The 15,484-nt window shown below is 44.3% G+C and overlaps 1 protein-coding gene across 1 annotated transcript in view; it reads left to right on the top strand.

Moving 5' to 3' along the window:
- SLC2A2 (solute carrier family 2 member 2) overlaps nt 1-15,484 on the top strand; it is a 175,714-nt gene that overhangs the window by 73,504 nt on the left and 86,726 nt on the right. The window contains exon 6 of the mRNA XM_078666635.1: nt 3,581-3,743. Coding sequence (XP_078522761.1) covers nt 3,581-3,743 — 163 coding nt within the window. The remainder of the gene's footprint in view (nt 1-3,580; nt 3,744-15,484) is intronic.

Here is a 15,484-nt window from a genome sequence, read left to right as displayed (position 1 = left end):
GAGCACCGGCGGCCGGCTGGGTGCTGATCGCCTCGGCGGGCTCTCAGTGGCCGGGGGTGCCATCTTGGGCTGGGTTGCTCAGGCGAGGCGAGTGACCTCATCGCCACACCCCCCCGAGTTCCGCCCCTATATAAACGGTCCCTCATGTGTCAGCGCAGCGGACGAGCGCAGCGGGTGCGACGGAGGCGTGCCGGAGTTGCGCCTGAGTTAAGCCCGTCTGCGCCCGTCCGCGGCCGACCGGGACCCGGGCCCACTCCCCCTGGCCAATTTCTCAGGTACTCATCTTTGGAATTACAAACCCTGCGTTCCCATACACCCCTTGCACCTTGCCTCTATTCCTTGCCCCCGCACACATTGACACGTATCCAACAGTTAGGTCTTTTCTCCCTCCCTTTTCCGGCGGACGACGCTCAGTCTATCTCGCCATCGAAGCCTGAGCGTCGGTCTGCATCTACAACAATTCACAATCTGTGTTGTTACTATCTTAACACCCGGTCCCTGATTAAAAACCAGGTCGACATTTTTCTATTCTTGAAGGAGGTAAAACCTGACATCCTTTTACTATCTGAAACCTGGTTAACCCCTCACTCCCTCCCCGACATTCTTGCTGCACTCCCCTCAGAATATTATATTTTGACAGCCAACTGCACATCCGGGAAGGCGGGAGGTGGCGTAGCAGCTATCATCCTTAAGTCCCTTCACTTCAGGGAATTACCCTCTCTGACCCTTCCGGACACGGAGAATCTGGTGATCAAGTTGGACACTGAAAGTGGGGCCCTTATCCTGGTCTTGATATACCGCCCCCCCCCAATATATGGCCAACTATCCATCTCTTTTGGCAGAGCAGCTGGCCTCACATGTAGTCAGCTACTCTAAAACCATTCTAATTGGGGACTTAAACTATTGGTTCGATACAGACACTCAAGCTGCAGAATTAAGAGACCTGTTCACAGATCTTAATTTAACCCAGCATATCTATTCACCTACCCACCAAAAAGGTCATAGCCTTGACCAAATTTGGACACACAACCTATCACTACCTAACCCTGTTATCAGTCCATGTGTTTGGTCAGACCACTTTGTCATTCAGTTCACGTTAGAAATACGAGGGAATGTTAAGGCCAGATCACTCATGGGCAAAGAATTCCGTAAATGGAAATCTATGGATCTTCCTGGATTCATTGATGTATTAAGTAAATCCATACCTTTGCCACATGATGACCTGGACTATGGCGAAAAATTATTGTCAAACTGGCTACGCCACGCAGCTGACCTTTTTGCCCCCCTGGTACAGGTCTCTAGTATTAGAGGGAACGATGCCCATAAATGGTTCACCCAAGAACTGAGAACTCTTAAATTAGGGGTACGACAAAAGGAACGGAAGGGGAGAGTAAACTACTCCCCACAAGACAGAGAAGTGTACTGCGCTGCTAGGAAGGAGTTCCAAAAAAGTTTGCACCAACACAAAACTAACTACTTTTCTCAGAGAGTTTTAACCTCATCCAATAAAACTAAAGATATATTTCATATAGTTAAGGAGCTTTGTGACGATGATAGGACAGCCCCTTCAATAGTCCCCACTCAGAAGCTGTGTGACTCTCTGAATGAATATTTCAGTGAGAAAATTGTCATGATAAAACGCAACATTGCGAGCTCCCCTACATCATCTCCCTTGGATGATATTTTTAATAACCCTGTCACGTTAGATGCCTTCCCGGCTATAGACTCTAAAACTTTTTCCGCACTCCTGGCACGTGTCAAGTCTGGTTCACCCGACGACATTTGTCCACCCTACATCTTTACAGAAATAGGGCAAACTATACCTCAAGGGATCCTTCCATTGCTAAATGATTCACTGGACCAGGGAAGGGTACCTGTAGGTTTTAAACATGCTCTACTTATTCCCTTGATCAAAAAACCTGGCCTGGACCCCCACGATCCATCAAATTACCGTCCAATATCCTTGTTACCATTTCTTTCAAAAATCCTGGAGGCACATGCTTCTAGCTGTCTCTCTAGCTTTGTTGAATCCACAGGATATTTGGAACCTAATCAAGCCGGGTTTCGACCAGGCCACTCTACCGAGATGGTGATACTGGCGGTCCAGGATGTACTTAGATGCAATGCGGACAAGGATATTCATCAAGCACTAGTACTTCTGGACCTGTCGGCCGCGTTCGACACGGTCGACCACACCATCTTGGTCGACCGTGTCGAGCAGGCGGGCCTCAGAGGCTCGGCCTTGGGATGGCTGAAATCATTTATTTCGGACCGCACCCAGGCAGTGAGACTGGGAACCTTTACAGCCCCTAAAATTAAAAATGAATGCGGAGTCCCTCAGGGATCGTCCTTGTCCCCACTTTTATTTAATTTGTATATACGGCCCTTGTTGTATTCGCTGAGAAAGTTTAAAGCTTTAATTTTTAACTACGCTGATGACTTGCAATTGATTTTCCACCTGGATTCCCCTGGCGCTGCCGCCGAATTTCGGGAGGCCATGGTTCACATCCAGAGATGGATGAGTCTTAATCATCTAAAACTAAACCCAGGCAAAACTGAATTGATTTTGCCTGGGAAGAGTGAACTTCACTGGGGGCCACATTTTTGGCCTCCAGAAATGGGAAATCCCCCGGCCAAGTCTCATACAGTGAAAAGCCTAGGGGTCACTTTTAATGAAGATCTCTCTCTTAAAAGTCAGGTAGGGACGGTGGTATCCTCAAGCTTTTTCCAACTTCGTAAGATCAGGAAAATTGCCCACCTGTTAACTTACTCTGCTCTGATCCAAGTTGTGATCGCTCTCGTGCTGTCCCGACTGGACTACTCCAATAGCTTGTATTTGGGTCTTCCAGTCGGGCAGCTCAAGAGACTACAGCTGGTTCAGTACCAAGCGGCCAGGCTGATCTGCAAGCTACCCAAGTGGCAGTCCATCAGGCCGGGTCTTGCTAGTCTCCACTGGTTGCTAGTAGCGCAGAGAGCAACCTTTAAAGCTGGCTGCATTATCTTTAGGGCTCTACAAGGTAAGGGCCCCGGATTTATTAGCAGCCTGCTTGTTAGGTATACCCCCTCACGTGCTCTTCGATCGGGTCACAAGAGCTTGTTAGTTGTGCCTCGCATTAGGAAACAACGTCAGGGAGGCAGCTCTTTTCACTTTCTAGCTGCCTCCCTGTGGAACTCTCTGCCACTGACACTGAGACTCCATGAAGACATTCTGGCTTTTAGACAAGCCTCTTAAACTTGGCTTTTTAGGCAAGCTTATCCATAGTTAATTCTGTCTTTTATTTTGCTGTGTTATGTTTCTGCAAATCTTCCAATAGCGCCATGAAGCCTACGGGCGTACGTGCGCTCAATAAATTTTATTTAACATAACATAACAAATATAAATGAGCTTACTATTCAGCCATTGTGCAAAATGAATAAATAAATAAATACAAAATAAATAAATCAATAAAAGTGAATTCAAAGGCAAAATAAAAGCAGCAGGAACTCATTCAATACTTATATTTCAAAGATATTGATTAATGTGTCACTTTTTCTGCCCTGTTTTGAAGTTGTCAGTGATAAAAATGTTTTTGTTTTTCAGGTCATTGGACTCAAATTTATCCTTGGTAGTGAAACTTTGTGGCCCCTGTTGCTGGCGCTGTCTGGAGCCCCTGCTATCCTTCAAATCATTTTGCTCTTCTTCTGCCCAGAAAGTCCAAGATTCCTTTACATTAACCAGGGGAAGGAGGAAGCTGCAAAAAGAAGTACGTATTTATTTCTACGGAATTAGACAGCTCAGAATGTATGTAAAAATTGTTAATAAGGACCGCAGCAGAGGGCAATAATGGTTAATTATTGATATTCTCAATTAACAGGGTAACTCTATGTGAAAAATATATTTTCTATTTTACACTATGCATAAAAGTCAAGTCCCTATTATGTTTTAGGATGTACTATGTTTTGATATCTTGTTTTACGGCATTGTTCAATATGTTATGCTATGGTATTCTATGTTATGCTATGCTACACTTTGTTACAATCCTTTGTATGGTGCTTTTCTACCATTTGTATGGTCCCACAGCATTTTCAGAGTCTGAGTGCCCATTCCCGCCCTAGGTCTGTCATTGATCAAAAACAAGGCTGCATGTGGGCATTGTATTTGGCTGTGATGACTACTCATTAGTAATTAATCATTTTGGAAGTATGCTGGTTATGGGAAAACAAGCTAATGCTTTGTGCAGTGCAGTGCTTTATTTCTAAACAAGTAAATGCCAGGGCTCTCGTCAGGAGGCCACTGCAGCTTGCATCACACATTGACCCTGCCAGCACTGCCACTGATAGCAAAAACATAACTACTAACCATCACACTCCTATCAGTGTGACAATCCAGACTATTCCAGGCCCCCAAAGCTATTTAAATGGCTTGGGTGGCAGTTCATAGTTATTTTTAATGTATACAAAATTAATAATTGACTGTTTTTGTGGTCAACCCTAAATTAGCCAGACAGCACCACCTTGTGGCAGACTGTCACAAGCGCCAGTGTTGACAGTTAAGTGTCGGTACTGAGCACTGGAAACCACCAGCTCAAATTAAGCACTATGTAGAATATTAGCTGGCTAAATCCTGTCATGCATATGTGTGGTGCATGATGTGTATGGATGTTTTTCTTGCTGAAGGACATGGCTGTTACTTTCATTGTTGTGAGGAAGTGGGTTGTCCATTACTTGGGGTTTAGCTTGGCGGCATCATTAGCCGGGCATAAGGTTTTGATGCAATGTTGCGTGTAAGCGAATGTGATATACTTAAGTTAGCTTGTTCTGAAGGGTTGATATGCAGGTTGATGAGAGGATATGGATGGGTTGCTGAGTTGGCAATCCTTAACCAACCAGACAGCTTTAGTGCCATGTGGGGTGATGGTGTCTGTTGGTGTGTCTATTGTATTCTGTTGGTGTAGCTTGAAGTACATGTTCATCTCAATGAACATGTGCTGTTGAAGCACCAGATTTTATCCTACTATGTGGCTTTGAAGACTTTGCACTTGATGGTGCAAGAGGTTTTGTCTAATCTATATATATGAAAACGAATGCATGTCTGTCTGTCTGTCTGTCTGTTTGTCCTTTATGCATTACTACACCATTCATCCGATCGCCATGAAACTTTGGAAAGTTGTTGAGTACACTCCCGCGAAGGTTTCTGGCATATGCATTACTACACAATTCATCCGATCGCCATGAAATTTTGGGAAGTTGTTAAGTACACTCCAGGGAAGGTTTCTGGTATATGCATTACTACACCATTCATCCGATCGCCATGAAACTTTGGGAAGTTGTTGAGTACACTCCCGCAAAGGTTTCTGGCATATGCATTACTACACAATTCATCCGATCACCTTGAAATTTTGGGAAGTTGTTGAGTACACTCCCGCTAAGGTTTCTGGCATATGCATTACTACACCATTCATCCGATCGCCATGAAACTTTGGGAAGTTGTTGAGTACACTCCCGCGAAGGTTTCTGGCATAAATTTATTTTAAATATCGGCCCCCCCAGGGCCCTCATAATCTTTCGAATACTGATGTACGCACCAGACGGAAAAACAACAAATCGTGTATCCACAAGCACTCGAATAAAAAAATGGAATTAAAACACCATTCATCCGATTGCCATGAAACTTTGAGAAGTTGTTGAGTACACTCCCGCAAAGGTTTCTGTCATGAATATTTTTTAAATATCGGCCCCCCAGGCCATCATAATCTTTCGAATACTGATGTACGCACAAGACGGAAAAACAAAAAAACGTGTATCCACAAGCACTCGAATAAATAAATAGAATTAAAACACTATTCATCCGATTGCCAGGAAACGTTGGGAAGTTGTTGAGTACACTCCCGCGAAGGTTTCTGGCATAAATCTTTTTTAAATATCGGCCCCCCAGGTCCCTCATAATCTTTCGGATACTGAAGTACGTACCAGACGGAAAAACAAAAATTTGTGTATCCACAAGCAATCGAATAAATAAACAGAATTAAAACGCCACTTTGAAATGTTTTCCATATTAAAATGAATACGTTTCACTAAAAATGAAACAATGGAAATTGAATGTTATCATGACGACTTTCCCTGAATTTCCTTTCTTTGGAAATCGCAGCAATGCGCGACGTGTAAGCTAGTGTCTAATAAAATAATAGCAGTCACTCAGTTCAGATAAAAAACATTCAATCCATTTTGAATAATTAAAGGATGATTTTGACTGCCCTTTCACGTGAAGAAAGGGAAGATTAAGGGAAGAGTTGGTTATTTTGTAGTCTTGTGGTTCAGTCCATGCATTGCATTAACTTACAATTAAGTAGAGCTCTCCACAGTATTGAAATTCACAAACTGTGAAGTGTTTTTTAAAACATGGCAGTCCCCGAATGCCTTTTACGGTGAAAGTAAGGAACAATAAATGCTACCAAATAGTCTTTTTCGCCACAGGTAGCTGAGTCGCATTTTGTTCTACTCAAACAACAGCATTTAATGGACGTCTTTTAAAGTAGGTAAGGGTTTAATGTAAACAATACATAATCACTACTATGTTTGTTGGTTTGAGGATGTCAATTTCTGCAATTAGTCTATTTCAGGTACAATATTCATGAAGTAATCAACACAATATAATTAATTCAGGAATCATTTGTAGTACATTTCAGATGAATATATATATTTTTTAAAGTACAAATGATTAAACATTGAAAATACACATGCCTTCAAATCTCATCATCACTCAGGGTCATCGCATTACCAGAAACCCAATTATACAGGCTTAAATTCAAGTCAGGGCCATTTAAAAGTAATTTGATCAAGCTCACATATTTAGTGGTGTGATCTTTATTTTTCGTTTTAGTAGTAGTAAATTAATATTTAGTAACCTTACCTATTTTATGGTTTTAACTTACATTTATGTAAGGCTACTACCTTTATCGGAATTATAAAAATCACGTAACGTGTGCAAATAAATAAAACATCCTAATTGTTATTTTACTGAGGCTAAGGATACGTCGAATGTTTTAAATATCAGTAGAACTGACACTAAATGCCAGGATCAGAGGTGCTGGTAAACTGCTAAGGTGGTGCCCCTATTTGTACAGAACAAGCATATGCATCTAACATTTTCGTGGTGATGTTTTTGGGCGGCGATCATCTTTGGGTGAATTGGTGCATCTTGCAGCATAATTGCCACACATAGTCAGATTCAGAATTTAGGGCCAGATGTATGACCAAGAAAATGGCGCCTCGCAAATTGCAACTCTTTTGTGAGTCTCAATTTGCGAGGCCCAATTTCCGATGTACAACAGTGAGTTGCACACTGTTTGCAATTCCCAATGGGATTGCAAATTACGAGGCTCATTAATATTAATGAGCGTCTCGCAATTTGCGAGCCCATTTGGAATGACAGGGCCTCCCAGGTATGGTGGCCTGCTGGGCTCAGCAGACCACCATGTCTGGGACTGCTTTTAAATAAAGCAGTTTATTTATTTTTAAATGCGGCCCGTTTTCCTTAATGGAAAACGGGATGCATTTAAAAAAATAAAATAAAACGTTTTCGTTTAATTTTTGAAGGGCAGGTAGTGGTCCCTGGCACCACTGCCTGCTCTTATAAATTTTGGGGAGACAGTCAGGGGACCCCTTCCAAATTGCCACTCCATTACCACCCTCTTGAAGAGGGTGGTAATTTGCTAGTGTTTTGCGACCGCAATTGCAGTCGCAAAACATTCATACATGGCTTAGAGAATCACTATTGGGTAGGCAATGCCCCTTCCAAATAGAGAGTCTCTAAACGCTTTTTTGAGAGTCTCAATTCATTTGCACCTCGCAAAAATGTGTTGGTACATGGCCATGCCAATTTTAGCATGCGCAAATGGGTCGCTAACCCATTTGTGCATGTTGCAAATTGGTTGTACATCTGGCCCTTAATGTCCATTTAATTTGATAAAAATCCAGGATGGTCATAAGTGGGAGTGAGCGATATATTCTGCCGGCGGAGTTGGCAGAGATTTGACCACTCCGTGTTACTCTTGTAACACGGAATTCTGACCAAATTGTGCCAACCACGAGGCGGCGGAGTTTATTCTTGTACATGGCTCACCAATGGTAAGTTGCCGAGTGCTAGCAAGATTTCGCATTCTCTAACGCAATTTTCGGTAGCTAGGAGGGCACCCGGCATGATTTCTCCAATGCGGGCGGTCGCGGTAGGACACAATCATTTGCAGTCAGAAAGCTCCACTCGAGTACAAAATCTACTTGAATGGGGTGATATGCCTATTTCTGCCTGTTTGCGAAATCTCGCTCAGTTTTTTTGTAACTCTGCGGAAGTTTGCAGAAGTAAACTCCCCGAGTTTCACCCAGGCCTAGTCATAATTATGTCAAGTGTAACTAAAATTATGTCAGGAATGTCCACAGTTTGTCAGGAATGGGAATCTTATGCCTCAAGGATTTCAGTAGTGGCTGTGATATTTGAAGAATGGGCATACTGAAATCAGAGCCACCATTATGCTCGGAACGGTCGTACTTTTTTCAAGAAATTCCACTATATGCCAGTGGTGATGACCATCACCCCAAAGCTCCTGGTATTCGAGGTATAGCTACATGTAGGCCACAGGCATTGACAATATGCCAAGGGGAGCACAACAAAGCACTGAGCAACAAATATGCCAGGGATTGCAAAAACGATGTCCAGGATACCTTCAGTATGCCAAAGATGGTTCCGAAAAAAATCCCTGGGGTAGTGTAGCACCCAGAGTAGCCACAAACAGGTTTGGTGCAACTACCTTATGTCAATGGGAGCACCAGCTTGATAGGGCAACCATTATGACAGATGCTGGCACAGCTCTGCTCAGGAAATCCTCATTATGTAATGGATGGTCACAATTAGGCCAGGGATTCTATTATTTCAGGGTAGAAACAAATATGTGAATAATGTTTCCAGTATTCCAATGGCTTCATTGTATGGTGTGGGCCACCATTGTATCAAGGAAAACCACAATTATGGCCAGAATTTCGCCAGTTTGTCACAATGGTCACCTTTAGGACAAAACTACCATTAAGCAATGGACAGCCACAAATATGTCAACTGTGATTCACGTTTTCCAAGAAGGAAAATTTAGTGTTCTAGATTTTGGGTTGCTGGTTCTGGCGACAGACTGTAGCCAGAACCAGGACTGAGTAGAAAGTAGAGTCTTTATGTGTTCTATTTGTTGATGTGATTCTGTTACAGGTGGTGAGACGCTGCGATGGTGTGTTGTGCAGGCAGCTCTGTATATCAAATAAACCTCACAGTGTAACAGTCTCTTTGTGGTCGTGTTACTGACGAGTTACCAAAGAACTGTTTTGCCAGAACCACCATTATACCAAGGATTGCCAAGAAATACACATTAATTGGTTCAGGAACTACCTGGAAGACCGCTCATCTAGGGTGCAAATAGGTGATTTCTCCTCAGAAAGCCAAATCATTAATAAAGGGGTCCCCCAGGGCTCAATTTTGAGCCCCACCCTATTTAACTTATATGTGTCCCCCTTGGCCAAACTTATAAAGTCTTTTGGGTTTCAAACAGTGTCATACGCTGATGATACTCAGCTGCTAATCACCATGGGACCAGACATCACCGAAACCAAAAAACACTTTAAACTCTGTATGACAGCTATAAACACCTGGATGACAAACAACCACCTTCTCCTAAATGCTAACAAAACAGAGATCGTGCTCTTTGGGGATGCAGACGAACTATGGAACAGTGATTGGTGGCCCCCCCATATTAGGACCCTGTCCCTCACCTGCGACAACCACACGCAATCTAGGCATAATCTTGGATTCCAAACTGTCCATGTTAAATCAAATAAACAATCGGTCCGCGTCTGCTATGGACTCATGCGTAGTCTCAGAAAAATATTCAAATGGATCCCTCTTTCTTCTAGGATGCCACTCGTGCAGGGACTGATTACTAGCCACCTGGATTACGGCAATTACCTACTTGCTTCCATAAATGTAGGACTCCTGGCTAAGCTCCAGGTCGTGCAAAATACGGCAGCCAGGCTGGTCCTCAACCTGCCCGCGCGATTTCCATCCGAGCCTAGTCTGAAAACTCTTCACTGGCTCCCAATCAAAAAAAGAATCCACTTTAAATTATGTTGACTGGTACATAAGACACTCAATAACAAAGGACCCCTCTACCTAGCTAAAAAGCTCACTATATACCAACAGGCCAGATCACTCAGGTCCAATAGCAAATTTCTTCTGACAGTGCCAAAGATCCGTACCGCCAGAAATGGGGGCAGATCCTTCTCCCGGGTGGCCCCAGAAACCTGAAACACCTTGCCTTTACCCCTCCGCCTGGAGACTGAGCATAAAAAGTTCCGTAAACTACTCAAGACTTGGTTGTTTAGCTCAGTCACGTAAATCAAAGCCGTTTCCTGTTCTGTCCTGCCGTGAACCACTAGGTAGCGCTATGAGACCTTATGGTGATATACGCGCTTTACAAATACCAAATACAAATACAAATAATATGCCAAGAACAGGTGCTGGTATGCCAGAGATAGAGAGAATGTTGTCAGTGCACCCCACAAAAAGCCAGGGATAGGCCTCAATTATGCCAGGAACTTCTAAAACATTGTTAATTGTATATCAAAGATTTGCCACTGTAAGCAGAGATACACAGCTGTTGTCAAGAATGTCCACAATATGTTAAGAAAAGGTCATTATACTATTATAGCAAGGATAATCAATTAACCACAATAATGCCTTGGCACCAGCATGGCAAGGTGACAGTAACGTTGCCAGGGTCCCCTTCAAGCTTGTAGTGCCTCATGCAATCTCACATTTACATACACTCATTCCCACATACACATACTTCCAAATGCACAAGCAGACCCACATACAGATATATACACACACTGGCATGCTCACACACAGGTACAAAGGACAGGAGAGCCTAACTATACATTCACATGGGGTTCTCCTTTTGGCCTCCTCTGTGAACACCATTGGTTATACTATAATGAAGGGAAACATTCACTGACAAGAGGCACTTGATACTTCAAGTGATTTAAACTGAATTATATTGAAAACTCTAGGATGTGTCCTTCATGCATTCTTGCATTATCACATCTATTCAGACACATTCCATGTGTACAGTGTGATGCTTGCTGCAATATGGGTTGACCCTGTTTGATCTTATACTCACACTACAAAAACACTTCCAACATAGGTCACATACTTTTCTTTTCCATAGACCTACTCTAAAAATCAAGCATCTTATCACTCACTCCCTTTTGCTTCAGTTTCAGTCTCAGATTGCAGAAATCTAAGTAAGAATACAACTTACACTTTCATAAATGACATTAACGCTAGATATATACATGCCAGAAAAAAGGCACACACTATTTCAGACTTGCACCCATTGAGCAACATGCTGTTCTTCTGCAAATACACTTTAACATCTTATTAGGAGTATGAAGCACTATGCATATGCACCTACAATACAATGCAATACAATACATTACAGACCCAATCAGTCACATACATAAACACACATATATACACATCCAAAGATATTAGGGGCCAGATGTAGGAGCCTAAATACCGGTCGGTAACGGCCGATTTCGGCTGTTACCGACCGGTATTTAAGTTTTGGCATGTAGGGGCATTTTTTTTTACAGAATCTGTAAATTTACCGATTCGGTAAATTTACCGATTCTGTAAAATACCGAATCGGTATTTTTACCGATTCGGTAAATCCCAGATGTATGTGGGACTCTTCTGAGTCCCAAAGGCCCTACAAATTCGGTATTTTACCACCCAATACAATTGGGTGTTAAAATACCGAATCCAGGTGTGCATGCACATGTGTGCATGCACACCTAGCCATGTGACAGACAGACATGCCCTTAGGGCATGTCTGTGTGCCACATGGCGCACATGCCTATTTTTGGGGTGCCAGAGGGTGTCAAAGTGACACCCCCTGCACCCTTGCTGGAATCGGTATTTACCGATTCGGTAATTACCGAATCGGTATTTCCCATTGATTCCTATGGGCTTCACAGCCCATAGGAATCAATAGGAAATACCGATTCGGTATTTACCGAATCGGTAAATACCGAATTTTAACGATTCGGTATTTCCACATCTGGAAATACCTACATCTCCCCCCTTAATATTTACCGATTCATAAATACCGAATCGGTAAAATTCGGTATTTATGAATCGGTAAATATCATTTACCTACATCTAGCCCTTGATCTTCTGGCCCGTCTGCCTCCTGACTTACATACTGGGTGATGTCCCCGACCCTCACTCTGTTTAGTCCAGGTGGCAGCCAGGTGGGGGAGAGGGAATGCAGGTAGATATACAAACCCACAGCACCATGCCACGTTCTGCCAGGCCACCCCAGGAGACAAGAGAGCTGTAGCCAACACCATGTCAACGACATCAACGACAGCAACAGATACACCTAGAGGAGAAAGAAAAGCAGCGAATATAGGCAGGTGTGCAGACAAGAATGTCTGCTTCACTTTCATCACTTTTCCACTCACACCCCCGCTCCTCCACTCATTTTCCAAGCCAATGAAAGCTCTGCCAATTACAGGAGGAGTACAGCTGCTGTTGAAGTTCAGGGCAAGAAACCTTTTACCTGGAGACCTGCAAAACAGATGCGTTTGTCAGGCAGGCACTTGAAAAAGAGGATGGCCCATATTTAAAATGCACTTGCCTTGAAAGATATTTACAAAGCCAACCAAAGACACCTTGCGTGTCCCTGCATGACTTGGTAAATGTGGAGTAATGCAAGGCAGTGCAAGTTGATGCCGTCCGTTACTCTTCCCCAGGAAGGCATTACATGTGTGGAGCGTGGGTGTTCCTACTCATCCACCCATGGATTTTGGCACATTCCCAGATTTACCATTAGGGGTAGACCTGGGAATGTGTCAAAATGCTACGCCTCCCCAGGGGAGGCCTAATGAGAAGAAATATGTTTATTTTTCCTCATTTTTTCCTCTTACTATGTGTGCTGCATTCTGCAGCACACAGAAAGAGTCAAATGCCTCTAGAGATTGTTTTTGTAGTGTTGTAAGTCGGCCTACTTGCACTGACTTTTAGCGCTGGGCGTTTGTCCCATGCTGTGAAATCATCATGAATGGCACCACGCGTTGCACCAGAGAGTGCTACTTCTTTCTGCCGCTCGACCAGATATTCTACTCGAGCGGCAGCAGGCCCGGACTGGCCGTTGCGTGCACTGGGCAATCCCCCGGTGCGCCGCAAGGGTGGGGGCCAGTTTTGAGCCCTGGGGGCCGTTTTTGTTACAGGGCCGTTTTTGCAGCATATCGGCCCTGTAACAAAATCGGCCGAAAACCGGCCCCGGCAAATGGCTCGGTCGCACTCCCAGGGGGGGCGGCTGAGCACTTTGTCAGGGCCGGTTTTGGTGCTTAGTCCGGCCCTGAGCGGCAGCTTCCTCCAAGCAAGTGGCTTATTTCTTAATGTGAGCGGTAGATACCTGCTGGGACCGCCTTGTTGAGAAATCTCGCCGGGGGAGGTCTAGAGCATGATTCGCCTCATTCACGCTCACCTAGTGAGAAATAAACTATGCTTCACGTCACTTCATGGAGTTTTGTCGAACTCCGCGCAGAGCGTGCAAAACTCAGCAAACTCCAACAGTGGAGCGGAATTCTTCGCCCACCCCTAGAATCAGGCCCTTTATGTACGAATCTTATGTATGTTAGTATTTGGTTGTGCAGATGATGTACAGGAATACTTAGTCACTATCTTGGTGAAATAGTAGTAATAAATGTTTCCCATTTGTTTAAATCAGGAGCAAGTTGTTTGTGTAGAATGGGTACAATGGTGGATTTTGTTTATAGTTGCTAATATAGTCTTCCTGCAAGCTAGCCAAAAATGTTGTGTTGTTTGCTGTTTACAAAGTTGCCATCGAAAGCCCAAGAATGTGTAGTGCTATGCCCATATGTAATTCATAGGTTGCTTAATATTAAGAGTGCACAATCATTGATTGCATGAATAACATCTCCTTCTTTAATAAAATGGTGCGTCAGTAATTTAGATACCTCATATCCACTGGAAAGGTTTCCTGGCAATGGCGAAGGACCCCCTACCTTCCATGATACCTAAAGGGAGATTTTTGAAGCAGCCACACTATATTCTAGCCACATTATGGCTAATGAAGCTCCACGTTGAAGCCTGTGGTGCCTATGAACAGGAAATTCTGAATTGAGACCTAAACCTAATTTTTCTTAAATGGTTCTCTTTCATAAGGTTTTTGTTTGCTTCGCTTTCAAGAAAATGTTGCAAGAAAGTGGCCAAAGCTTTCAAGTTACTGAACAGTTCTCCAAATATTTTTGGTGAAAAAGCCAGAGTTGTTAAGCTAGTCCTGAAAACAAGTCAGGAAATTTTTCAGCACCTCAGAGTAATAGCATAGTACCCATGAATAATAGTAATTCACAAATAGATATGTGCTGATAAGAAAAACGATTTGTTCCTCACTGGGATCTTTTTGTGGTTGAAGGGTAGAAAACGCATAAATGCATCTAGCCCTGAAAGCACCACCCTGTCTTCCTCAGACAAAAGTCCAACACATGCTTGCACACCATCAAGGCACAGGTGACATGTTTTTGAACAGAGGAGCTTGGTTGGTAACTCACCAAAGAATACACATTCAAAAGAGTAGACTTACTTGCTCATACGATTTGTAAGGTGTTTGTTCACCAAGACGGTGTCCATGGAGTAGGAAGCTCGAGGAGGGAGCTCCCGCAGGGGTTTCCCATATGTTCCCATCCTGCGGACTACAAAGGCCTGAGGGCCGCCTAAGTAAGCCAACTGTATACCAGGTGGGGCCACCGCCACCAAGCTGTAGTCCAAGAACTGAGGCGGCCTAGGTGGCTGGCGACCGCAGTTTGCTGCATAGCATGTGACCCCAAGATGGCGGACGGGGGCTACGACAGATGAACGAGCAGTTCCTAGCGACACTGAGTACCTGTCGGCACATGAGGCCTGAACCCTGGGGCTTGCAGCAGAGGCTGCGTGGTGAATTGAGGAGGCCTCATTGGCAGCTTGGTGTCAACGGACGAACTTTGTGGAGCTGAGGTGCCCCAGAGAAGGGCATATTGAGGACGGATGCCTCGCCTTGCCAGATAGGAGGCGGTCTGAGGGGAGAACCCAGAGGAGGGCCCCACGGGCAAAGAGGAGGTTAGTGTGCTCACCTGGGGGACACCATGGGCCAGCGATCATCCCTCAGATGGTCCGTGGGGGAACTGGGCAGACAATGGGCATCCTCCCCTCCAGCTGAAGTAAGAGAAAGTCAGAGTTCCACAGAAGCCTCTGGGGGCCCGTGCGGGTACTCCAGCAAGCAGTGGGGGCTGATGGCAGCACCTGACGACCAGAAGGGGCTCCTCTCTGGTTGCAGCATCCCACTGGGCCTCAGCAAAACCAGCTGTGGGGGCTCACTTGGACATCCCGGGATCCAGCATGCCA

The sequence above is a fragment of the Lissotriton helveticus genome, chromosome 11 (genome assembly GCF_964261635.1).
Source record: "Lissotriton helveticus chromosome 11, aLisHel1.1, whole genome shotgun sequence".
In the NCBI taxonomy this organism is placed as follows: Eukaryota; Metazoa; Chordata; class Amphibia; order Caudata; family Salamandridae; genus Lissotriton; species Lissotriton helveticus.
The sequence above is the reverse complement of the archived record's forward strand: the minus strand, read 5'-3'. Positions and strand labels throughout refer to the sequence as shown.